This window comes from Amphibalanus amphitrite, unplaced genomic scaffold (genome assembly GCF_019059575.1).
Source record: "Amphibalanus amphitrite isolate SeventyFive unplaced genomic scaffold, NRLGWU_Aamphi_draft 001404F_arrow, whole genome shotgun sequence".
NCBI lineage: Eukaryota > Metazoa > Arthropoda > Thecostraca > Balanomorpha > Balanidae > Amphibalanus > Amphibalanus amphitrite.
The window spans coordinates 29,384-54,517 of record NW_024882897.1 but is presented as its reverse complement, the minus strand read 5'-3'; the positions used below and the strand labels follow the sequence as shown (position 1 = coordinate 54,517).

General features: G+C 52.6%; 3 protein-coding genes across 4 annotated transcripts; 1 reads left to right on the top strand and 2 right to left on the bottom strand.

Annotated features, from left to right (window-relative positions):
* Positions 1 to 51: 51 nt before the first annotated feature.
* Positions 52 to 5,547, bottom strand: LOC122372815 (zinc finger protein 316-like). The gene is made up of 2 exons (XM_043350411.1): positions 5,498 to 5,547; positions 52 to 4,263 (listed from the first exon to the last, which is right to left on the bottom strand). Exon 2 carries the CDS (start codon positions 4,126 to 4,128, stop codon positions 1,492 to 1,494), a length of 2,637 nt encoding a protein of 878 aa, XP_043206346.1. The 5' UTR covers positions 4,129 to 4,263; positions 5,498 to 5,547; the 3' UTR covers positions 52 to 1,491.
* Positions 5,548 to 6,152: 605 nt separating this feature from the next.
* On the bottom strand, positions 6,153 to 17,256 carry LOC122372820 (protein regulator of cytokinesis 1-like). Of its 2 annotated transcripts, XM_043350415.1 has the most exons (11): positions 17,088 to 17,256; positions 16,455 to 16,669; positions 15,445 to 15,660; positions 14,630 to 15,007; positions 14,064 to 14,284; positions 13,431 to 13,586; positions 12,842 to 12,946; positions 11,931 to 12,075; positions 11,334 to 11,527; positions 10,069 to 10,113; positions 6,153 to 7,362 (listed from the first exon to the last, which is right to left on the bottom strand). In XM_043350415.1, exons 2-11 carry the CDS (start codon positions 16,632 to 16,634, stop codon positions 7,014 to 7,016), a joined length of 1,989 nt encoding a protein of 662 aa, XP_043206350.1. In that variant the 5' UTR covers positions 16,635 to 16,669; positions 17,088 to 17,256; the 3' UTR covers positions 6,153 to 7,013. The 2 variants fall into 2 exon arrangements, with proteins under 2 accessions (XP_043206350.1, XP_043206351.1); XM_043350416.1 differs by lacking the exon at positions 10,069 to 10,113 and having other exon boundaries at positions 17,088 to 17,244.
* Positions 17,257 to 19,288: 2,032 nt separating this feature from the next.
* LOC122372814 (protein FAM151A-like) lies at positions 19,289 to 23,661 on the top strand. The gene is made up of 3 exons (XM_043350410.1): positions 19,289 to 19,805; positions 20,730 to 20,866; positions 21,680 to 23,661. The coding sequence occupies exons 1-3, from the start codon at positions 19,619 to 19,621 to the stop codon at positions 22,100 to 22,102; spliced, it is 747 nt and encodes a 248-aa protein (XP_043206345.1). The 5' UTR covers positions 19,289 to 19,618; the 3' UTR covers positions 22,103 to 23,661.
* Positions 23,662 to 25,134: the final 1,473 nt, after the last annotated feature.

Genomic DNA, 25,134 nt, shown 5'->3' with positions numbered 1-25,134 from the left:
AAACTGGAGCAGTACCGGATTAAACAATCCATCACCACAGACCGAAAGTACACATCAGGCTGTATTAGAACGGTCTCAGCTCACATTGGATAGCAATACATCACACAATCCCATGTGCGATACGAATAAGCTCAGCGCCAGCAAAGCTACCATGATGCCCGGCAAAGCTCCCACGGAGCACTGACAAACACACATCATAAGGGGCAAAGAAACATAAACAGGGCGCGCTCCTACCCAGAAATGTCTGTAAATGTCGTCAGAAATGGCCGGCATATGTTCACCGGGGATACGGCACCAAAGCAGGGAATAATTGGTGTAAACAGCTTGTACACAGACAAATGTCGACATATTTCGCGACGGTGGGGGCAGGCCGTGCGGCGAACATGAACAAATACAGCACTTCACTTACACTACCTCACAATGGCACCGCGTGGGCTCAGATACTAACTGTCGAAACGAAGCGCAATACACAATATTTCCAGATTCTCTATGCTAGAACGAATTATTGTGGCAGCAGATATTGACAAATGTTTTAAGGTACTCCCGTGGCTAGCTTACAGATAACAAGATTTGGAACAATGTGGATTGGAGAAAACATTTTGATGGGCGAAGGAGATAAAGACTAATTGTCAGCATCCAAGGAGGATACACGTTGATGTCTAGCAAACATCAATTCGACGAAACACTGGTGTCATTCGCAACGTAACTGACGCCTGTTTCGATGCTCCCTGAACTTGCAGGCCTATGAACAACCAGAGAGAAAAGAGCAGCTATCGCGAAGATGGAGTTTTGTCAAGCATGTAATCCCAGCGCAATTTACATCCTAGCTCGTGTACAATGATCAAACAAAGAAATCTGGTACACATTTTCAAGCTGCGGCTCTGAAACGCGACATTAAGTTTCAGAAGGTGAATGAAAACGCGGCATCCCTTTCAACTTGGCAGAACTAGAGCGAGAAAGTTAGTACACTGATCTCGAGCCGATTTCGTCTACAAAAGCCGACGCTGATCGAATAGAAAATGATCAGACTGCGGGCACATGTGTTCAGGTGCACGCACCGCGGCCAAAATCAATCGCCTGAAGCAGGATTGAACATAATGCATATCTTACACAGGTAACACAGCCAAAACGAAGCTCACGGCTCCAAGGCTAATAATTCAAACTTATCAACGATTAGCTCCTCCCCAAATAAGTATTTAAGCCTAGTCCTAGACCAAATAATATTGAGAAACTTCCGATGGCTCCACACATCGACCAATATACACGCTGTGTAAATCACGATAAACTGGTTCTGGACTACTCACCACACATCAGGTAAAGCAGCCCCCTGCCACAGGTCTCGAAGTCTGTTGCGTCCTCCCGTGAGACACCAGTCCTCCCACAGATCTCTCTCCACACTGGCACGGTCACTGGTTCTCACTATTCACTGAAGTAATCACCTTTTCCCCGAGGCGTATCTCGCTTTTCCGCGCGCTCACTCACACCGGCCGCTCACCCCTCGCCGTCACAAAGCGTCTCCGGCAGCGGCCTCCCCTCCTCCGTCAGTTGCGCCAGCACAGTAGTCCCCGGGGGTGCCCCCAGCACCGGCTCCTCACTGACAGCCACTCCCATAGCGCGCGCGTTCCGAGCCTCCCTAATGTGCCGCTCCGGCCGGTCCGCGTGGATCTTCATATGCGTCTTCAGGTGGTGCGACTGTCGAAACCCGCGCTGGCAGACAGTACACACGTAGGGCTTCTCCCCAGAGTGGATCTTAGAGTGGTGGAACAGCTGGGTGCGCGTAGAGAAGCGCTTGCCACACGTCTCGCAGGCAAACGGCCGCTCGCCGGTGTGGGTGCGGGAGTGGATCTGTAAGGTGACTTTGAGCGCGAATCCCTTCCCACACGTGTCACAGAGGAAGCGGCGGCCGTCGGTGTGCGTTTTGACGTGTTTGGCCAGCGCCTTGTCGTCGATGAAGCCTTGGCCGCAGGTCTCGCACTTGGCTGGCCGCTGGTCGCCGTGCAGCAGTCGGTGCCGGCTCAGCCACATCTTGGTCTTGATGGTCTTCCCACAGATGTCGCAGATGTATCCCGGCTCGCCGGAGCGGTCGGCGCGACACTCGTGCTCCTCCAGCTGCGACGCCTCCATGAAGGAGCGCTTGCAGGCCTTGCAGCGGAAGGGTCTGGGCCGGCGTCCCGGACCGCGGCCGGCCGGCCTGCCCTCCCGGTCGTGCGCCTTCAGGTGGTACTCGAGTATCCGCCGCTGGGGGAATTTCCAGCGACACCGCGGGCACGGAAACTGACGCGCCTGCTCGTGGGCGTCCACGCTGTGCCGTACCAGGGCGTCTAGCCGTGAGTAGGCGCGCTCACACACCTCGCAGGACAGCTGCGGGCGGTTCGAGTGGGTGCGCGCGTGTCGAGACAGGTTCCGCGCCGAGGCGAACCGCTGACCGCACTCAGAGCACTCGTGGCTGTCCTCGTCACCGCCGCTGCTGCCGCCGTCACTGGGATCATCCTCTTCAGTGCCATCCTCCGCTCCGTCTTCGTAAGCCTCTTCCTCTTCGGCGTGGTCATAACCTTCTTCAACTGCTACTGCTTCAGTCTCAGTTTCCACTGCCACATTTTCGCCGTTGGTAGCGTCGCTGGGTTTCTCAGCGGCGAGTCGCCCTTCCCCATCAGCAGTTTCCCGCTCTGACGCGGCTGGCAGCGGTGCAGACACGTCTCCGCTCTCCTCTTCCACAAACACTACCTCTTCCTCCTCGGGTTCCTCAGACGGCTGTCTCCCCCGCCTCAGCCCGGCGCTCCGGGTCCGAGTGGCCGGCGGAGCGGCCTCCTGCGTCCGCCGCTGCGCCTCGCCGGTACAGATGTGCCGCTCCAGCTGACACTGCTGCGCAAACGCGTCGTAACACCCCGTGCACCGGTAGAAGCCCGTGCGCGGGTGCGGCGCGAAGTGTTCGCGCAGCTCGCGCGCTCGGAACCGCTCGCCGCAGCTGCCGCAGCGGGTCGGCTCGCGGCCCCTCCGCTGGGGCAGGAGGCGGGTCGGTGTGGCCGGACTGGCGGCGGTCTGTGCAGCCCTCCGGCGGGTGGCCGGGGCGCCGTGCTGCCGCGCGGCGCGGTGCCGCCGCTCGTGGCGCGCCCGGTCCAGCGGGGCAGCCAGCAGCCGGCCGCAGCGGGAGCACGGCTCGGCCGGCGCGCCGCCGTGCTCGCGGCAGTGGACCGCCAGCGAGATCCGATCGCTGAACCGGGTCCGACAGGCGTCACAGTCGAACGGCAGAGGTGGGGGCGCCGCGGCGGCCGCGGCCGGCGGCGCCGACCGCCTCCCGGCCGCCTCAGCGCCGGCGGCGGGCAGTGAGGAGATCACAGACACGCGGGAGGCCCGGGAGACGCCGCCGCCGCGGCCCCTGCGCGGCCACTTCTCCGTGACGAGCCGCTGGACCGGCTGGATCTCCTGCGGGACCCTCCGCGGGGCCACCCCGGACGCCTTCCGGCGGGCCGAGCCGGTCGGAGTCACCACCGCCGTGACGTCACAGACGGCGGGGGACTCGGAGGCGGCCGACTCGCCCGCCGGCCGCATCCAGGCCACGGAGTCAGACACCAGAACGTGGACTGTTCGGCCGGCGGCGGCGGCATCCGAGGCCGGCGGGGCGCCGTCAGACGCCTCAGAGGTGTCCATCGGCTGCGGAGCTGGCTCTGTTTCCTCATGCTCTAACGGCTGCTGCTGCGATGTCTTCCTCTCCTGTTCTGACAGCAGCTCCTGTTGTTCCTGTTTCACATCCTCCTGCTCTGGCAGCGGAGGCGGAGGAGTCAGTGGTGATGCCACTGGCGGTGATGGCGATGCTGATGGAAGGTCACCACCCTCAAGGCCTGCACTGGTCATCTCTGCTGACTCCCGATCTGCCATCACTTTGTCACAGTGAGCCACTGTTGTGACACCACCACACTCTGATGCTTCCACTGTGTCAGGATCTGGCTTAATCAGCTCCACCACCACTGTATTCTCAGCCTCCAGGGTTCCCAACCCTACACACTCAGCTTCTGCAGGGCTCTCTTCTGACTGAACCTCAACCACGGCCATGGGCTCCACTCCGACGGCTGGGTCGCCATTGGTCATGGTGGCACTGGGACTGCTGGCAGTAGCGTCCAGGGTGGCCATAATAAATGATCAATAGGAAAAGAAAGTAGAAGCAGTAAGCGAGATATGAGCAGGAAGTCAGCATTCACAGCTCATTATTACTTCCAGTCCAGGCAGAACATTGAGAAGATGTTTTATCTGGACGCAGCAAAAAGTCTGAAACAAATTCAGTTGGGCAAACTAGACCTTTGGAATCAAAATATGGAGGCATCAAAAGATTGATTCTTTTTGGGCATAAATGCAGACCATTTCTAACTTACTAATCACATAAAAATAAGAGAGTGTTTCAAGAAGGAGCATGCCTGATCTTGAACAGAAATGCTTGAACTATCTCCAAAGCAAAATAATATTGCTCCTATCATAACAATTTGAATTATATAGGTAGTCAAAGGCAATCAAGGAATTGATTCACTTTAAACAGATAATCATAATATTGATTCCCCATCAGCTGGCTAATCATTATTTTGATTCACAGGTAATGTTAACAGATAGGCAACAATGACTTGCAAGAACACAGCATTTATCTTACTGTTATTCTCATTTAGTGGTATCCTCAGCACCACAACTGATACCTATAGCATTGTTGTACTTTACCTTCACTACATTTGATAACAATTCACAATTTTTAAATGTCAAGAATACAAAAACTGAAGCAACAGGTAAAAACCATATAAATAATATAAAAGCACTACAACAATGATAATTAGGGGTTTAAAAATTTTATTTTGCCATTTTACACAAATACTGATTGGTTAGTATGTGATTCATGATACAAAAATAGCATACAGTGTGATTTCCTCAAAACAGCTTTTACGTGATGGACAGTGGCTCTGTCTTTTTCCCATTCACAAAGCCAAAGGGACAATTTCTTAGCTTTGAGGTAACACTTTTTGCAAACCTACCACATTTTTCTACCTTTTAAAAGAAAAATCTCACCGTCATGGGCCTTTTTTCAACCGTAATGATTCATTTGAAGTCAAAAGTGTACCCAAATGAATCAAAAAATTGATTCCATGCCCATATTTGGTCATGGCTCCTCCCACCAGAATCAAATTATTGATGCCTCCATATTTTGATTCCAAAAGTCTAGTTTGCCCAACTGAATTGTCAGCTCTGTCAATAAAGTATACTCAAGGTTGATATGAATTATTATACGTAAGAATAAAAATACATTTAGAACTCAAAAAAGGGTAAAATAAAATGCATGTTTAATGTCAAATAAGAAAAGCAGACCGCATATATCCGTGTTGCATTATCAGACCCATCAATCGTCCGCAAAAGCAAGGCCGTATACTGTATAGGTATAGGCAAAAGGATAGCTATGAACAACAGCACAGTGGTTTTACAATGCACAAAATGTTAAAAATTTATCTTTGTATGTGTTACCTACGCTGTATGCAAGGCTGCTGTATGCAGTCACCTTACTGTCACTTGCAAACTAATTACCCGAAAAATATTTTTGTTTTCTAGCACGTCTAGGGCGAAGGTTGCGCGACTGATACAAATGTGCTGAGAAATACGGGAACACCGCAGCTAATTGAAACTACACTCACAAAATAACAACCAGCCAGTCTATCTGACATAAGAATCGCAATATTTGCACATGTCAATTGATTCCTGAACAAATGACTGCTGCAAAACATGTCTTGAGCCGATAAATCAATAATTTTTACTTTTAATTCGCAATTCAATGTCAAAATTTTGTGGCAATGCTACTAAACTCACCCAGTCACTTTCAGCCGCACGAGTGCAGTATCGAAAAACCCATACACTGTGGAAAAACCATATACACTGTGGAAAAACCAACCGACCACTACCTAGTCAGTCAGTCGCTGCCTTACACAGCACAATATAGATGCAACAGCCGAGCCTCCATAGTGTCTCACAAACTGAAGGCAATATTATTGGCGACCTTTTCAGTTATGGCTGCAGCTAGCACGGATCAACGTTTTCTTCATGAGACGTGTTCTATGTGCCCACGTTACGCCACCAGCAGAGTTCACAGCTTTTTCGAGGCAGCCTTTTCTCCCACTCAAACTCACAACGAAATGTAGTTATTTATTTCTAAATGGTGACTCTATACACCGTGCGCGAAGCTGCTTGTTAAAATGGAAAAGGACAGACATGCGAAAGATAATACTAGAACTAAGCATAAAGAATCCATTCACAGCTAAAACAAGAAGCTGCTCCTACATTAGCAGATAGAATTTACCTTAAAATAGCGTAAAACGCTACGCATAGCACTCAGCCGCTGACTGGACAAACGACCACGTTCTGATTACAATAAGCCACTAATCCACCGTTACACGAAATCGTTAATTTTCCGTCTATCTCCTACTTTAGGTTGTTTTAACATAACACATTCATACTTCAGGTCTGTTACGGAAGGCACCCTGTACAAAACAGCCATCGCACTGGGCAGCCGTCCGCGCCGCCCGCGCCGCGCCCTCGCTCGTTCACATCACACACACTGGCCAGCGGACAGCGCACTGACGTAGGTGACGTCCGACACCTCTGGTGACGTCAGCTCGGACTCTGCCGTACACCAACGGAAAGTCTAGGAAGGCAGCAGTCGACCTCCTCGTACTGTAGCTCGGCGAGGTGGCTGAGACAACACCGCGCTCACCCCACCAAATCCTGATCTCTTCACGCATCCCCCAACAATCACACCCATCCACAGACCCCCGCCCCCCAAACGCGCTGACCCCTCAACAATCACTCTTCCACCCCCCACCCCCCGCAGATCCCTCCCCACCCCGTCCCCTCACCAGCGGGGTTCCGGGCCGACCCGCCCGTCACCCGGGAAGCCGAGCCGTAACGTCTGTCCCTCGGGCCGCCGCCGAGTCCGCGGCGCGGCGCCGTACCGCTCTGAACGAACGGTGCTCCAGTCCGCCGCCTGCAGCCGCTCAGAAGAGCGCCGGCAGTCCGAGCCGGCTGCGGCGCCGAGGGGTCAGAGCCGGCCGCGCCGCCGAGCGGGCCGGCGACTTGGCGGCCACACCTCCGGCCGTTCGCGGCGTGCGGGGCGTGCGGGCGCCGGCGGCGGCGGCCGGGGCGACCGGCGCCGGCGGCAAGCCGCCCAGCCGCTGCGAGCGGCGCCGACTGCGGGTGGAGGCGCGCACGGCCGGCGACGTGTCCGCAGCCGCCGCCTGCAGTCGGCGCAGGCCGCGCGTGAACTCGGCGTACGACATGTCCGACGACAGACTGACGTTGCGCGCGCTCAGCTTTCCGGGAGCCGTGCGCGCCATGGCCACGTCCCTGTGGGGGAGACGCGGGGGCGGGGGTTAGAGGCGGCGTAACGGGTGAAGTGACATAAGACAGAGGGCGGGACGGTGCCGAGACGAGCCGTTACACAGACGAAGAGGGAGTGATAGTGTCACTTACTTTGTGTAATTTACGAAGCATGGACGTTAAATTGAGCTAGCACATTTGTTTTAGTACGACACAGACTTATTGAGTGATATAATGTCTGAAAGTCTGCACAGTATTAATTCACATATTGCATACAGCAAATGCACACTCGTTCTTTTTTAACTAGGGGCACCTATGGACAGGTTTCACTCAAAACTATAACTACCAGTAAAACGCCTTTTGGGCGAAGAACGAGCGAGCGAGATAGTGAGCCCTGCACGTGCGGAAGGGCGAGAGGGTACTTCCAACGGGCTTGCGCAAAGCACCCTTCTAACCGGTCGCTAGCGGTGTACCAAATTTGAACGCAATCAGCCCAGCCGTTCCTGAGATCTGGAAGCGGCATCCTGCACGTGCGCACGTGCAAACGGGGTCCAAACTGACTTTTGCACGGCACCCTACTAACTGGTCCCCAACCATGTACCAAATTTGAGCGCAATCGGCCCAGCCGTTCTCGAGATCTGGAAGCGCCCCCTGCACGTGCGCACGTGCAGTAGCACCTTAACCGCAACACATGGGAATGCATTGCCTGGTGGGTGCCTACCTGCATGCCAAGTTTCAGCGAAATCGCCCCAGTAAATACCGAGTTATTAAAATGGGAACAAATTTGACACCTCTTATTGTTCTTATTGTTGTATTTTGCACGTGCACTGTGGGTGACCCACATATATCGGGAGTATCCTATTTTTGGTAGAAGGGATGCTGCTACCCTACAAAAATTACCGCAAGCCAATCGCCCAAGCGGCTGCTGAGATATGAGCCTCTCAAAATCACTACTTTTGCAAAACAGCTTGAACACCCTTGACTTTTCACGTGGCACGTGCCACGACGGTCACTGAGATGCATCAAAAGTAGTCAATTACGGGATAGAAGGGATGGGGCTACCCAGCAAAAAAGACCGCAGGTCAATCGGTCCAGCGGTTGCTGAGATATAAGCCTCTCAAAAGCGTTACAGGCCGGGCCGGGCCGGGCCGGGCCGGGCCGCTCATACTGAGATTTTTCCGTTATATTGAAAAGACTCGCTTCGCTCGCTGCGCTCGCTCGCTCGTAATTATACCAGGAGTCTCCATTTTGACGCCAAAATGGAAAAGTTCCATCAGCCCATGCGGCATCATTTAAATCTCCAAAAGATACAGAATACGCAAGTTCTATCAGGTCGACAATTAGTTCCATGCAAACTACGAGTACAAATATGAGCTGATTATACAGAAAGCAATAAAGAACATAAATAGTTCAGAAAAGATAGCAGAAACGCAGAAATCACAACGCCTGATTGATATCTACCGCCGCATTTCGTCAAAGCCCATTGCGCCTTGACGAGGGGTGAACACGGACTACTTTGTACTACACAAATGCACTATTGAAAAACAACTACACCCAACCAACAAAACGACTGGGTAATTTTGACTATTTTGCTAACGAAAATACCGCGCAACCAAACCACTGAAACTATGTTTGGCACCGTCGACGTTTAGTCGAGAAGATCCTGATTAATTCTTGCGACAAAAAGAAAGTAAGATTAAGAGAGATGAAAAGAATACTGAAAAGCAGCCGCCTCCTGAAGACAGGCTCGCTTACCAGCTAACCGCTCAGCGGCTGCAAATAAAAGACAATCGTGTGTTACTTAATTGCCCCAACCGTCAAAACTAGAGCAAAAGTAGCATGAACAACGAACAAATAGACACCAGTTGAACATAAACATCAACGACCTAACGCCTCTAGTGCTCAAAAGGCTTTGGTAAACATGGCTGAAGCAACATATCATCACTGGAGAGAAAAGTTCGCTTAAAGGATCCTAATCTAACGTTCGTACACTAACGCATGCGATGGAAGAATATTGAAAAAGCATAGCAAAGAGTCTACTTCCATAATTCCAAACATAATGCTCGGTATCGAAAGTGACAGGAGAAGTACAGGCATCGGAAGAAATCTCGTAGATTTCACGGACTCCGGTCGAAGCTCAGAACGCATGTAAATCAATCAAGGCATCTACCTGTCGGCTGTCGCGATAATAAGATACTCGCGATGCACTGATTGTGTGAGTGCTAAAGCAGAGTGCTATGTTAGGTATATGTTGGGTTGGGTTAGGACAAGCTGTGTGTTAGTGCCCTCTTTCCAGCAACGCGTAAGCGCGTCAGTTTAGTCAATCCAAGCAGCAAATGCAAATAGTACAGTTGCACATTTACAGCAGCAAGACGCACAACAGCGCGTTGTACTGATTCGCATCAGGTCTGCAACTGTGAAGTGAATTTACAGCTGCAGTGCGTGCTGTGCAATGCACTGCAACACATCAGCAACTGTGAATCTACAGCTGCTGTGCAATGTGCAGCTGCGTATCTCCGGCCGCGGAGGAGCCCCAGCCAGCGCGGGTTACAGGCCAGGGCAGTCAGTGTGCCGTGGAGCATATTGAGTTGCCGTGCGGGGCTGGTTAGGTACAGCGTGCCGCGCAGGCGCTTAGCCATGGAAGCGGGCGTGGAAGCGCGCCTCTCGGGCCGCTTACCTCCACCGGGCCGGCCGACCGGCGGACAGGGGGCGGGCGGGCGGACGGACACTCACTTGGAGCGGAGCACGCGGCGATCCTGGATGGGAGTCAACGGCAGCCTGCAGGAGACGGTATACCGGAGAGTGAGAGAGAGAGAGAGAGAGAGAGAGAGAGAGAGAGAGAGAGAGAGAGAGAGAGAGAGAGAGAGAGAGAGAGAGAGAGACGGCGTTGCGTCAGACAGGCGAAGGGAAGAAAGGGAGGGGAGGGATGGATGGAGGGAGGAAGGAAGAGATGGAGGAATTGTGGTGGGACGGAGGAATGGGTTTAGGGTGAGGAAGAATGGAGTAGGGAGGAAGAGGGACAAACAAGTAGATGAAAGAAAAGATGTGGGATGGGATGTGGGATGGGGTGTAGAATGGACGAGGTAGGATATTGTGGGACGAAGATGGTCAAAGTAGAATGTCGTGAAATTGATGTGGAAAAGGTCTAAGTGGACTTATGGGTGTGTGACGTACTGAACTACTGAGGACAGTGTCCGTGGGACGATGGACGTTGAACGTACTAACTAACTAACCACTACACATACTTTTACATCGTGAATTGTGATCGTGTGGGACGTATTGAAGGACGCGACTGGAAAGTGGAAACACGAGAGAACTTGTTCGGCGGAGGCAGGAACAGTGATCACTGAGGAGACAAAGGACTGATGTAGGCGTGCTTCAGACGAAGATGGAAACGTTGTGATGTGTGTCGATGGGGCGGGGCAAAAAGTTGTATGTGCACTCAACACTATAGCACCAATCTAATGTCGATAGATGTATAAGTGTAGCTCGGTACAAAACCGTAAACAACCGGCTAATTTAATGAGCGGAGCTAGCCGCATTTGAGGCATGCCAATAATAACTAATGTTAAGACAATTTTAATTCATAATGTTTAAATAAAATCCTGATATATTAAGCCCAAAATGATTTTGAAACCGAAACAAATAGACGTTTGCTGCCTGTAGAGAAACATCTGTGGCACTTTCAAATGATGTACCCCTGACACAAACTGAAAAGGATTAGCCCAAAGACAGAACTTTGTTCAAGCTGATAACTTGATCACTTTTGAGTTAACTTCTCCCCGTACGTAGTCAGTCAGGCCATTTGGTACGCATTCACTTGGCATGCACTAAAAGTCTAAATACGAGCTCATTCCCGACACACTAGTCTACCTCTACAAGACAGGCAGGTTGTCAAACTACGAATACACCACTACACCAACTACAAAACACCCATACCGCCCTCACAAACCCGAAAAAAACACTCGGCCGCCGCCGGGATTCGATCCCACACTGACCTGTTGATGGAGGCCGGGTTGAAGAGCGACAGCGGCGTGCGGGCGCTGCGTCCCAGGCCGGGCGAGGCGGCACGCAGCTGAGAGCCCAGGCGGGTCGACTCCAGCCGCCGGTGTTTGGAGGGTGAGCCGCGCTCACTAGCGCCGCCCGCCCGACGCTTGGCCGGCGTCACGGGACGCGCGCCGAACATGGTCTCCTGAGGCGGAGAGGGGCGAGAGATGTGTAAGTAAAGGTGAGCAAATTTATCTGAGTTACGCTATGTTGCTAAGAAACGCCCGAGCTACGCTAAGCTAAATATGAGGGCATACCCAATAGGTATATATTTGACGCCAACATAAGCATAAAATATGTTTCATCCATTTTTCAATCCTAAATGTCTTTCGTAAATCTATCCTTCGTAACGACTCTACATAAGTTTAACAATCAACAAAATATATCCACACAAATTACACTGCCTGCCGTGCACATAACAGCACCACCCAATTACAACACACCCCACCACATCCCTGCCTTTACTCCTAATCCTCGCATCACAAACAACCCCTTCCCCCCCCCCCACTGATCCCGCGCGGGCAGGTTCGCGGGTTCGCGCCACTCACGTGCTCCAGCTGGTGGGCCTTCTTGTTAGCGCGCTCCTCACGCTCCTGCTCCTTGCGCTCGTTGTACTCCTTTTTCTGTTGTTCGATATAGGCAGCGAAATCGTACCCAAACACCCGGAATGTGGCGTTGTGCTGCGACTCCCACCTGCAGCAGAGGAGAAGACACGGAGACACGGATGGTCAGGGAAGGAGACTGAGCGGGGAGGGGTAACTCGGAAACAAAATCGCATACAAAGTTACTTCAACAAGCATCGATACAAAATACATTCGCCGCCGTTTTCACGCGGAGGAGAAAATATCAGTTATTTAGCATTGGGGGAAAATTATCTCAACAACTATACCACGGCCGGTACCTATTGAAAAGTGATGAGCATTGAGCAATCATTAATTATTGTAGATTTCCTGAATGCAGACACCTTAGCACAGTTGAGTCAAGAGTCGAGATAAATGGAACAGAAATCATCTGCATTCAATAACAGATAGCCACTCCAACACGACGACAATATATATTTTACACCAACAAGGAAAAATGTTATGCAATGCATTATTTATTGCTCATAATTATGACAACCATGAAAAAGGTAGCTACTGCTGATTACCGACAGCAATGAGCCCAAATGTTTAAGTGACTATCACCCATCCAGTGTCTCGGCCAGCGCCGCCCGTCCCGCACCTCGGACTCACCTCTGGATCAGCTGCTGGAGGTCGCCCCCCCCCCCGGACTTACCTCTGGATCAGCTGCTGGAGGTCGCCCCCCCCGGACTTACCTCTGGATCAGCTGCTGGAGGTCGCCCCCCCCCGGACTTACCTCTGGATCAGCTGCTGGAGGTCCCCCCCCCCCCACCCCCGCCCCGACCCCGGCTCCTGGGACTCACCTCTGGATCAGCTGCTGGAGATCCCCCCGGACTCACCTCTGGATCAGCTGCTGGAGGTCGCTCTCCACTTTGGGCAGGCGGCGCGCGATCTTCTTTCGCTCCTTCTCCTCCAGCAGGAGCTGCCCGCCGCGGTTGGAGAATCTGACGCACAGAAACGTAAGCAGGACGTACTTAGCAGAATATATGGCGTGATCGTCGATCAGCGACGGTTCTTAGTGGAAAACGGAAACCGCGGTCCGCGAGACCGTTCCAGCGGAGGAGGCGAAAACATTACGAATGAAACCCTAATGCCCTGCATGGCATAATGGCACGATATCAATCTTTTGCGACTGTCTCAAATATCAATAGATGTTCCTGTTCGCATCACCAGTCGCCATTCGGTGCACAAGACAAATTAGAGAACTCAGCGATAATAGGCAGAGACGACCTAACAACAGGAATGATCACGGCACCAACATCATAACTTTCCAACGGCTCTTCATGTGCCTCGAATAATCCCACGACTGAAAGCCCTCCGCATCTTACTGCACACGTGTTTTCCATTCATCCTAAATCCCCGGATCTGTCGAGGTACATTTACTCCTATCCTTCACCCACTTTCCCTTCCCGTCACTGCCGCTGTTACCTGGCCGGGTCGTTGACCCGATCCTCGAGCTCGATCATCTTGGTCCACAGCTTCTGGTGGTCGTTGACGTCCTTGATGAGCACCCGATTCGTCTCGTAGTAGCGCCGGACCCGCTCCAGCTCCTCCTCATGCTCCTCCAGCAGCTGCTCGGTAAAACTGCAAAACAAAGCGCGAGGAACGATGTCTTTTGTTTCCCAGCCGAGTGCATCGGTAAATAGATTACAGTGGTGCAGTGATCACACGGAAGCTTCTCGGTAAAACTATACAACAGAGAGAAAGCGGGGTGGTATCGGAAAGGTGTTCTTTTTTTGTGCCTTTCCTGAGTATTCGCACCGGCTACCTCATACTACAAGCTGGCATTCCTGAACGCACTGACTCGATAGCTTCAGTCAACTCGCAAACACAAAGCGCAGCGGCAAAAAGAAACGTTAACTGTGACTAACGCTCAGCATACAGCATGGAACACAATATGTCTCCGAGTTCCCAACCGTTCCTCGCATTGAAAGCCATCACCAGCCCATGATGAGCCACGAGGCCAGCTCGTCGCTCAGTCCATCAGTCGGTCGGTCGGTCCGCCAGTCCATTCGACAACCCCCCCCCCCCCACATCAATCCTTCCGCCCGCTGGACTCACGTGGTGCTGTGGTACCCGTCGAACGCGGCCCGCTGCTCCGCTGAGTAGAAACACTTTTCCCACATCTCCGATATCTCGACCCGCAGCGCGCGCACGAACTTCTCTACGTTCTGTCGCTTCAGCTCCTCCTGTTTGTTCACTTCCTCCCGCAGCAGGTGGAGCGTGCTCGGTTTGTGACCCGTGCACGAGGCGAGCACGCTGGCACGCCGGTCCTCCGGAACCTGGGAGACGACGGGGGCACAGAACGGGTGAGTTAGGTGTATTACTTACCTCACAGCTAGGTGAGGTTTTGGAGTTGGGTGGAGTATTAGAAGGGTTAGATGGACACATACCAAGTCTGGTGAAGTTCATAATAAGTAAGGTATATGTGAGACTACGCCCGGAACCTTTCGTTGGATGGAGACATAAAATGCCTATAAATCATTTCAAATCGCATATCACATAATCAAAATAAAATAAAATATAAGATTTAAGCTCCAGGTATCCCCGGCGGCCCACACCGGCCCTATAACCACCAAGATCCCCTTCTTCAGATCACCTCAGCTCTCCCTTTATCTATCTCTCACCTCCAGCCTGGCCCACAGCTGACCGAGCCTGGCGCGCAGTTTCTCGGCCTCCGCCTTGTTAGCGGCCTCCTCTGCCTGCAGCGCCAGCAGGCGGCGCTCCATGGCCTCCAGGTTATCGGTGGTGAGCGGCAGACGGCAGTCGTCCGCCTCCCACACCACCTGGGTCTCCAGCTCGCCGTCCGCACACCGCTCCAGCGCCTCCAGCAGCGGGAACAGACGCTGACGCAGACGCTCGAACGTCGCCTGGCGCTCCTGGCGCGTGGCCCGCATGTGCGCCAGGTGCTCCCGCATCTCGCGGAAGTCGGCGTCTTGCGGGACCTCGGCGGCCAGGGTGAGTGTGGGGATACCGAGCTGAGAGCACAGCACCGCCTCCTCGTCCTGCGGGACAGAGATAGCGGGGGCGGTTAGGGATTGAGGGTCGGAGAATGGTTGTACACGGGTCTGGTTGGAGGCAACTGGAAGGAAAGCAGCCAGCTTTGAAATTCATAGAACGGCACAGACAATTATACGCTAGATTATCATGTGTCGCAGCATTTTAGATCGATCTCAGTCAACTTATCCGAACTTTTGGGAATGGTTGGTATTATCATCATTTATTTTCACCGTAATAATTACCCGACGAGCATAAATCACAAAAGTACGATTTAATCTGAAACTTTTTATAACAGCGAGGACAATACTGAGAACGTGACCAACCATTTCGCCAAAGGAAGTAAATACTGTATTCATTTTAGCCGACTGTCTGCCGTCCAGCCCAACCTCCCCCGTTCGCGCCCGCCAGTGAGGCCTCCCGCTCTCTCGCCGTCTGGACTCACCCGGAGCGTCTGCATCTGTGCGGTGATTTTCTCCTTTTCCAGCTGCAGCTGCTGCAGCCGCTCGCGCAGCAGCCTGTCCAGCTGCAGCAGGCTGAGGTTTTCGTCCGGCTCGTCCACCACACGGCCCAGCAGTGAGGCCAGCTTCAGCAGCTGCCGGCCGTTCTCCTCGATACTGTCCGTGAGGTGACGCACGCGCCGCTTCTCCTCCTCCACCTCCTGCCAGCGGGGCGGGGGGGGGGGACAGAATACAGTCAGCGGGGGTGGGGCGGGCGCAGAGCGCGGTCAGAGGAAGCGGGCACACAGCAGTCCGCAGGGGCAGGGTGCAGAGCACTCAGCGAGGGCAGGGCAGAGCGCAGTTATGAATGGCCGGGGAATAAGCCGTGCATCGTTGATACTACACCGTCTGGTCTGAATATGATCTATTTAACTGAAATCAGAGTGAATGCAAGGCAGTTTCAGAAATCAGCATAGTAACTAGCAAGCAGGTACCTACCAAACAAAGCAAATGTACAAGCAATGCATACAAAAAAACATACAAAAAAAAAACATTAAAAACACTGCCTCCAAGAACCATTCTACCTTTCATATGTTGAAGGGAGGGTGATTTAAATCAATCTGAAATCATGAATTGGAACAGGTTATGGCACAGAGATAAGGAAAGCAAGATACCAGAAGCACAGAGGGCTGTTCACGGACCCAGTGTGCGGTCGGACCGCACACAGCCTCCAAGCTCCGCCCACTGCGTCCCTACGTCAGCCTTGCGTCACCGCACACAGCGACCGCTGTGGCCGGTCGGGACTGGCCACAGCGGACCGTCCACCGCACGCAGCCGTGACGTCAGAGCCGCCTACCCATCCCCTACCCCAACGCCTGCTGGACGTACCGCACACACCGCACGCAGCAGTGTGCGGTGCCCGTGAACACCCCTCTGGACAAGATAGCTTTTATGCCAACTGGTAGGGAACTTCTTCAGTATAGATCATGGCAGAGTTGTGCCATTTCACCCTTACCTCCTGCATGGTGGTGACAACATGTCCCCAGATGTTCCCCAGACGCCCCTCCCAGTCTGTCTCAGGGACTCCTATCTCCTCGAACAGCTCCAGCAGCTGCTTGTAGTAGGCATCCAGTCGGACGCCAGCCACAGACTTTTGGCGCTGTATCGCCTCCGTGATCGCAGCAGGAGGCGTCATCGTGCAGCCGGCAGGACAGGCTGGAGGCCGATAGTCTGTCGAACAACCAGACTCAGAAAGTTAAAAAACAGCTTGTCTCAGGGTCATAACTTGAACTTGCTGAAGAGAAATATCAATGATGTAGACTTGGTAACAGTTTGTAACAATAAGAACCAGTCTATTTTAATTGCTAGTTCACATAGAAAATGCATAATATTGCCTTCAACTATTTAAACAAATTTGAAATTAGATTACTTACACTAAGGCAAAGGCAAATCAAAATGCATCGACAGTTAGCAACATAATGTCGCTGACATTGACACTGACACTCTTTCACTTTCAATTATAAGTTAGCTCTCACTTTCATATGCTTGAATTTTTATTTGAAAACTAGTGGTCATGAAAAACATGCAGAGGATTGCTGGTGCTAATGCGTCGTCATGATTCGACGTCCACCGGTTCACTTTGACTTACCTTTGCTGATTTAACTCAGACAAAACACCGATTATGAGTTAGGTACTTGAGAATGTTATATCTAAATCTTTTTCTAAACGCTTAGTTGCATAAGATCAGCACTCGCAGATCATTATCAATATAGTAGTCTGTAGTAACAGCACACCCTTCCTAACATTTGTCGCCATTCGATCCATTCGATTTCAAATCTTTCAAACCGTGCGCTTCGGGCGGGGATAGAGGTGGGCTGACGTCGTAAAAATCAATTTTCGATAGCTTTTTCAACTCTTTCTCCTCGATAAATTAAAAATTTTAATTTATTATAATCCGTCATTGACTTCAAGCCTATTTTTTAAAGTATTGGAGCAAATTTGCATAAGGCTTGAAACTCAAAGTGGCAGATTTTCATCTCTATCTAAGCGAGACGATTATGAACGCCGTGATACATATATGAATGTAAACAAATATAACGGCAAAACACGACTCTTCTCGGAGATGATCCAGCACTAACTGATCTAGTACTTGATTTTGTCTTAAACTCACCTTATTCCGACAAACTGTAAAGTAAGCACCATTACTTGGCCTTAGGCATACCGCATTACAAGGAATAGGTATATAGTCGCCGAACGAATGCGAAAAGCGTTTTTTTCATCCTTCTCGCTATCATCGCAAGGAACTGTCCACATACTCTGGGGTTGTCCCTTCACCCACTGCACAACGACGAGCAGCGGCCAAGGATTCTTCAGTCACGGACCCGGCCGCTGAACAGCGGCAGCGGCCGGGTTTGGGCGACCACAGGCCCGGGTACAACAATCGGCCCTCAACAGCGGCAGCGACATATCCTTTCCTATCATCCAACTTTTATCGTAACATCGTAACCCTACCAATTACCATTCACAAACTTCCTCCTTCCCTCCCCTCACAAACATCAATTTAACGGTAAGTCTCACTGTTTAACGTAAATTCATGGGTTTTTCTCCATATTCATGGCATAGTACATGGATATGGGTTTTCCCATGTTGTCTTGCAGTAAAAGTGGCCACCGGTCTTAGTTAGGACGGCCGGTTTCTTTTGCGCGGCGTAGTTAGGTCGCCGCCCTCCTCGCGAGGCCAGTAACGTAAGTAAGGGCCACTAAAAAAAAAAAAAAAAATCAAAGCTGACCACGCAAACATTGGCAAACAGTTCGAGGGGTTCGGGTAAACGTCCTAAAAGCCCCTTGCTAAAAGCATTTAATTCTAGGCCCTACATGCTCTACCTACCTATCTGCCTATGAAATTTAATGTGATTGGCTAAAGAACCTGATGTTCCTGAGATGTTGAAGTGGCCTTTGACGAGCATTCATGCAAGTCAGATCCTGATCCAAGATTGAGATGCCAATTAAAATTAGATCAGATCGCAGTCATCAGACCCACCCATCTGACATTAAACAGTCCCCATGAAGGCTCCTACTTTCGATTTCTCACCAACTTTTGAGCCCAGTCAACCTGTTCTTGAGACGAACGAGCGTTCCCGGTAAAAGAATACATTAAGTCCGAGTGACTGTTAAAAGATAAAGTTTTCATATTCTTACATAATTTGACATCCTGAATCCAAAAATGATACTTATATGTCTTGGACATAAAAAAAGAAAAAAAAACATAATCAAACCTGACCTAACCTTACCTGTTTAGTACCTACAACCCCAACCTACAACCTACAAATAACAAACCTACAACCTAACAACCTAAAACCTACAAACCTACCAACCTAAAACCTACAAACCTACAACCAAACCTAACCTAACCTAACCTAAAACCTAAATTGTTTGCTGTTACATATTTGTATCAACAGCGTCACAATTGTCCACTCGGTCCTAATATATACTAATACCGCGTTCCCTGCATGTGTTTGTCTGTGGTAGTATTGAAACTGACATTGATCAATGGAGATGTATGTATATTGGCCACATTTTATGCTCAATTGTTGCTGTGAGCTGTTGTAGCTCAATGTGCTTAAGGTCTGAGATAGTCATAGCAGGCTTACACGTGGTATGTAGAACATGTTTGACACTCCTGATTTGGAGATTGAGATAGCACAGGCTGTCAAGTGTCACACAAATTCCCATATTTATTAAAAGTGTATTTGGCCCCAGCCCACTTACACAGCATTGCTGACCATGGGACTGTTCACTGTTCAGTTAGTAACCCCAATCATTTCATTTTCTGAAGGCTCTCGGGGTTTAGTTACATGGTTTACAACAGTGTGTCCTTGTGAGATGAGTTAGCATAGATTGCCATCCATGATCCAGGGCAAACACCTTTCAGTAACTTGAGACAATTTTCTTTTTTAGTTTTCATACCTGCTGCAAGCCACGCAGCACCTGACTCGTGGTGGTGACAACTGAGATTAACAGTGGATTAACAGTGGACTGTCTGCCGAGTGCCGGCACCGGGCGAGTGCGGGCCTCACCGCGCCCGGGAGCACTGGTGCTGCCATCTACCGCCGCCCCACCGCGCCCGGTAGGACCGGTGCTGCCATCTACTGCCGTACGGTACGGTCGGTAGTGGCCGGTGATGCACAGGGCCTTCTGTGACGCGTCCGGCGACCGGCAGCGGCTCCGCTGGGCACACGCCGTTAACTGCGAGAGCCACCTGCGGGCAGCGCTGGACGACCCAGCAGTGGACGCGCTGGAGGCCGACGTCTGTACACTGCCATCTAGCGACGGTGAACGCAAACCGTACATCGCTCATCCGCCGGCAGGTAGGCATCAAACGGGGTGGCCACTACTCCGGGCTTTTTATAATTAAACATGTGGTTTATCAAGCCATTTGCTGATTTTTCTTCTAGGAGTGAAAGGCTGAATGCACTCTACTAACCAATTATGTATGCATGTATGAATGACTTCTTTCTTAGATGTAGTAGAACAGTCATCCGCTGCTTTCAGCAATGACTACTTTGGCTCTTTTTATTTATTAATCGGTTCCCGCACTTCTTTTGCTTACTTTTTTTCAATTTTCCTAGCTGGGAGTGCCGCGACTTATCCTTTTTTTATTTTTGTCTGGTGTTAACGTAAGGTGCTGTGAGTCGCTGGGCTGAGGGTGGGGGCACTCCTGGTCACCTAATAATGGGTGGCGGAGTAGTTCGAAAAAAAATCAATAAACTAGCTGCGAGAGACTCGCCCTTTTATCCCATTGATGTATACTCGCATCCTTCTCAGCACCTCAATCCCCCTGATCCGGCTCATTTGTATCCGCCGTGAGTCAGATACAAATGACCTCAGGGGTCGGGTCCTCAGCGGCAGGCCTATCGTGCGGTGAGATGACCTTAAGTGGGGCTGGGTGGCCTGTCCACGTGATGGGCTCAGCCCTGGCGACTCACCTGGATGTCTGCCCAGACCAATCGGCCTCGCTTAATTCCTATAATCCCTCCGGCTCTGAAATGGTGTCATTATACCGAGGGAACCAACCGATCAAAATAAACGAGCTGCTAACAGCTCGTGCTTAAACGGACATTATCTGGTCACGAATGAGGCTTATTGTCTGACTTATTGCCAAACGAATGTGGAATGGAGTGATCTTGAAACGAGCGCAATTGCGGGCTTTTGGTGCGTATATCCCTGTCGCTTGCCTACACACTCATTTAGTATGTGGAATTAATTCTAGTCCCCCCCCCCCATGTTCGCAGTGACGGCGGACATAACAGCTGAGCGTTTTATTGACATCGTGCGGCAGTCGCACACAAAGAAAATCGTCAAACTCGACCTCAAGTGTGATGACGTCATTGCCGAGGTCGTTGACCTCCTGCTGCTCTCGGGGATAGCGGTAAGTTGGTGACTGGAGCTGGTTTCTGATGACATGTGATCCTTTCGTTAGTAATAGTTCACCAGTATCTTCAAACTAAGGCTGATTCAGTACTTTATATCACCATCGATCGCTTTTTCAAATATTGGTTGAATTTGCACCGCAGTAATTAGTGCACCCTCCCTTTTGGACGGGAGTGAGCCGATGGGATGGGACAGGCTGGTCCGTGGTCACTGACGTAACTACGGTCATCCCGGAGGATATATACATTGCTAGACCAGCCTTTATAGTTTGCCTGTTGGGGTGCGTGTCAGGCAGGAACAGGGCTATCTGATCAATTAGAATGGGCCGCCTCTGAGGATAGCGAGGACAGATAGTTTATGGCCGCGTGGTGAGTCAAATCATACGGGTCTGTGTGTTTGTTTTGTTGGGTTAGGCCCTTTCGGTCTAACAAGACCATTGCAGAGCCGGAAGGATGATAGGAATTAAGGGGTGACATTGGTCTGGGCAGGCACCCTAGTGAGTCACCGGGGCTGAGCCCGTCCAGAGGACAGGCCGACCAGCCCCCCAAGCACTCTCTGCACCCGGCTATGGGGTGCGCTCCCTCGGAAGCAGCGGTGCTGCTCCAAGGGAGCAGCCCGCATGACATAAAGTTACCTGTCCAGCCCGGAGCGGGGGTTGCGGCGTGGAGGAGAAGGATTTCTGTATCCTGAGGATAGAAGCACTTGGTGTCTTGGTTTAGCTCTCTGGTGGCTTTATCTGCCGACGTTTATCGTTCGAACCGGTGTCAGTGTGAGTTAACCCTAGGCCCCTAACTCTCTCCTCTTCCCACAGGCTGTGACGCCACTGGTGCTGAACGCTGACGTCATCAGCACCTCTGGGAATCCAGCGCCGGTCTGCGCCGAGACCCTCCTCTCGCATCACGCCCGCTTCGACAACGTCACCATCCCTCCCGTCGTCTCCCTGGGCTGGTGTCCACCTAGCGGCGGCGACGCAACACTAAGTACACTCAACATATCACAGATGGCAGCACTGGCGCGGGGCCGGGCGGCGACGCTGGCCGTGCGGGCTGATGTGGCATTGAGGTCACAGCGGCAGCTGGAGGGGCTGCTGGGTGACCTGCCCGGGTGTGGGCTCACCCTGTGGGCCCACCCGGGTGACCCCGTCTGCCCCGAGACGCTGAGGAGATGGGTGGACAGTCTGGGAACGCGGCAGGTGTGGGTGGACGTGCCGCAGGAGATGTTTCCCGACTCGTGAGTGAACAGCCGTCACACATGTGACCCTCACTTAGTGCGTCACGGCCATTTTATTTGAAATGTGTTGCCAAACTGGAGAAGGATGCGGCATCTCCCAGGAAGTGTGGCTACACTGCATCCTTCTCTAATGGAGTAGAATGCGGCAGCGCTCCGAGACCAGGTGGCCATCCAGCTGCCGATACTCCTGCCGTCCCAGCGGGCCATCTTCGATCGGGTTCTGGCGGCCGTCGACGGGCGGCGTCCGCTGGCCGTGTTCGTGGACGCCGCTGGCGGCACGGGAAAGACGTACGTCTTCAACACGCTGCTGGCGGCGGTGCGCTCGCAGGGTCTGGTGGCGCTCGCCGTGGCCTTCAGTGGAATCGCTGCCACTCTGCTGGACGGCGGCCGCGCACATACCACTCAAGTTTCAAGGCACCGCTGCAGGTCGACGCGACATCAACGTGCGCCATCAGCGCGCAGAGCCCGCTGGCGGAGCTCATCCGACGGACGGCGCTCATCGTGTGGGACGAGGCGCCCATGGCGCACCGTCACCACCTGGAGCCTAGACCGTTACTGGGAGTGAGGAGCCCTTCGGGATCAAGTCCCCGCGCTCGGCGGGGACTTTCGATATATTTTTCCCAGTCATCTGCGGTGATGAACAGCAATATCAGCACGATTCTGCTCCCGATCTCCACGTCTTTTTGCCGGGAAGTCGGAGTGTACACCCAGCTTTAGTGTTCGACGCACTTCACTGTTTGACTCAACATGGCTTTGCTACCGATGCCATATTTGTCTTACATTCCCTAACATTATTGGCTGGTCAGTGAGTGAAGTTCGTCTTGTCAGTGGTCTGTGACGGTTGGCCTCTAACCCGAGTCGGCGAGCTCAGTGCTGACACCACCGAGCGAGCGCTGCCCCAGAGAGGCCGTCCACTTACTGAGCGCCGACAGTGTGGTGGAGGAGGCCGACCAGCTGGATATTCAGCGTGAGTATCTAAACACTCTGTGCGACCCGGCTTCCCACCTCACTGCTTGATGATAAAGCCAGACACGCTACTCATGCTGCTTCGCTGTCTGCTACTCATGCTACTCATCTGTCCGCTCCTGTGTGTTCCTGGTAACTGGTTTCCTATCGCTCTCTAACTATCGAGCCTGAGTATTTGAACGCGCAGTGTGTAAGCCGTAAGGAGTTTCGGGTTTCTCACCGCTCCGCCTTGACTATCAAAGTTCTAAGTGTGGTATCCCACTGGTTGTTCCTTCCGGTTAGTTCTGCTCGCTGTGTCGCGTCTAGGTAGTCACCAAATGAAAATTAGATCTGGTAGTTGTAGCAAACACTGTGCTATGTCGTGATGGCGCTAGCTTTCCCCGACTCACTTCTGACCCTCTTTATAATCCTTGCCATCATTTTCCTGTCTTCTTACAAGCTTTATTGGCGCGCACCCGTTCATTCCTTTTCCTAATCGCGTCGAGGAACGGCGACAGGTGACAGCTGTGCGTTTCTTCGTAGAAACGATGTTTGTACTTGGTAATGTGTTGTTATTGTTGTAACGTGTGTCGTGTGTTAATACATGTAGCGCGAGTATCTCATCTCGTTTCTGTGTGGCGGAAACAGCCGGTCGGCGGTCATAAGTTGTCAGGTGACAACGGTGTCTTTGAGATGTGATTTCGTATTGACTTTTCTTGCTTCGTGTCTACACAGTGCCCATACTATGTCTTGACTGTCGACCTAGAACGATTTTACACGAAGGTCGCACTTTACTCGTAAAACGCACTAAATCGGCGACAAGATTATTGTGGACAGTATTCGTTGGATGTTCCTCACGGAGATTAACCAAAGCTAATGTCGATAGTCCACAAGACAACCGGCATTTGGCAAGTGTGGTGGTGCGAATCTCAGCCCCGTCAAGCCGTTGAGTGTTGGGTGCCTTTCCTTGTCCTACGGCAGTCTCCGTGGACGCAGTGGCGGATCCAAGGGGGGTCACATGGGTCATGCCCCCCCCCCCCCTTGAGGCCCGGGGGCCCAAAGACCTGCCAGGGGCACCACCGGCCTATCAGGGGTATCACAGTCCTAACAGGGGCACCACAGGACCGCCAGAGGCACCACAGGCCTAGCAGGGACACCACGGGCCTGGTGCCCCTGGGCCCTGGCAGGACTGTAACGCCCCTGACAAGCCTGAAGTGTCCCCGGCAGGCACGTGGTGCCCCTGACAGGCCTGAGGCGCCCCTGCAAGGCCGGTGGTGCCCCTGGCAGGCCTGTGGTGCCCTTGCTAGGCCTCTGGTGCCCCTGACAGGCTTGTAATGCCCCTGGAAGGACTGTGGTGCCCCTGGGCCCTGACAAGCCTGAGGTGCCCCTGACAGGCCAGTGGTGCCCTTGCTAGGCCTGTGGTGCCCCTGGCAGGCCTCTGGTGCCCCTGACAGGCTTGCGGTGCCCTTGGAAGGACTGTGGTGTCCCTGGGCCCTGACAAGCCTGAGGTGCCCCTGACAGGCCCGTGGTGCCCTTGTTAGGCCTGTGGTGCCCCCTGGCAGACCTCTGGTGCCCTTGCTAGGCCGCTGGTGCCCCTGGCAGACCTCTGGTGCCCTTGCTAGGCCGCTGGTACCCCTGCGCCCGGAGAGGACTGGTGCCCCTGAAAAGTCTGAAGTGCCCCTCGGCAGGCCCGTGGTGCCCCTGACAGGCCCAAGGTGCCCCTGCGAGGCCGGTGGTGCCCCTGGCAGACCTCTGGTGCCCCTGGCAGGTCTGTGGCGCCCCTGGCAGACCTGTGTTGACTGGTGCCCCTGCTAGGTCGCTGGTGCCCCTCACAGACCTGTGGTGCCCCTGGGCCTTGACAAGCCTGAGATGCCTGGCTATGACAGGCTCGTGGTGCCCCTGATAGACCAGTGGTGCCCTTGCTAGGCCTGTAGTGCCCCTGGCAGGCCTCTGGCGCCCCTGCTACCCCTGCGCCCGGAGAGGACTATGGTGCCCCTGAAAAGCCTGAAGTGCCTCTCGACAGGCCCGTGGTGCCCCTGGGCCCTGACAGGCCCAAGTTACCCCTGCGAGGTCGGTGGTGCTCCTGGCAGG

What these genes read in the sequence shown, in the direction of transcription:
- LOC122372815 (XM_043350411.1), bottom strand. Translation starts at nt 4,128, where the DNA reads ATGGCCACCCTGGACGCTACTGCCAGCAGTCCCAGTGCCACCATGACC.
- LOC122372820 (XM_043350415.1), bottom strand. Translation starts at nt 16,634, where the DNA reads ATGACGCCTCCTGCTGCGATCACGGAGGCGATACAGCGCCAAAAGTCT. An exon ending in CACAGATGCAGACGCTCCGG is followed by an intron (nt 15,008 to 15,444) that starts GTGAGTCCAGAC and finishes TCTGTCCCGCAG; the next exon opens with GACGAGGAGGCGGTGCTGTG. An exon ending in AGCTGTGGGCCAGGCTGGAG is followed by an intron (nt 14,285 to 14,629) that starts GTGAGAGATAGA and finishes GTCGTCTCCCAG; the next exon opens with GTTCCGGAGGACCGGCGTGC.
- LOC122372814 (XM_043350410.1), top strand. Translation starts at nt 19,619, where the DNA reads ATGCACAGGGCCTTCTGTGACGCGTCCGGCGACCGGCAGCGGCTCCGC. An exon ending in CATCGCTCATCCGCCGGCAG is followed by an intron (nt 19,806 to 20,729) that starts GTAGGCATCAAA and finishes CCATGTTCGCAG; the next exon opens with TGACGGCGGACATAACAGCT. An exon ending in TGCTGCTCTCGGGGATAGCG is followed by an intron (nt 20,867 to 21,679) that starts GTAAGTTGGTGA and finishes CTCTTCCCACAG; the next exon opens with GCTGTGACGCCACTGGTGCT.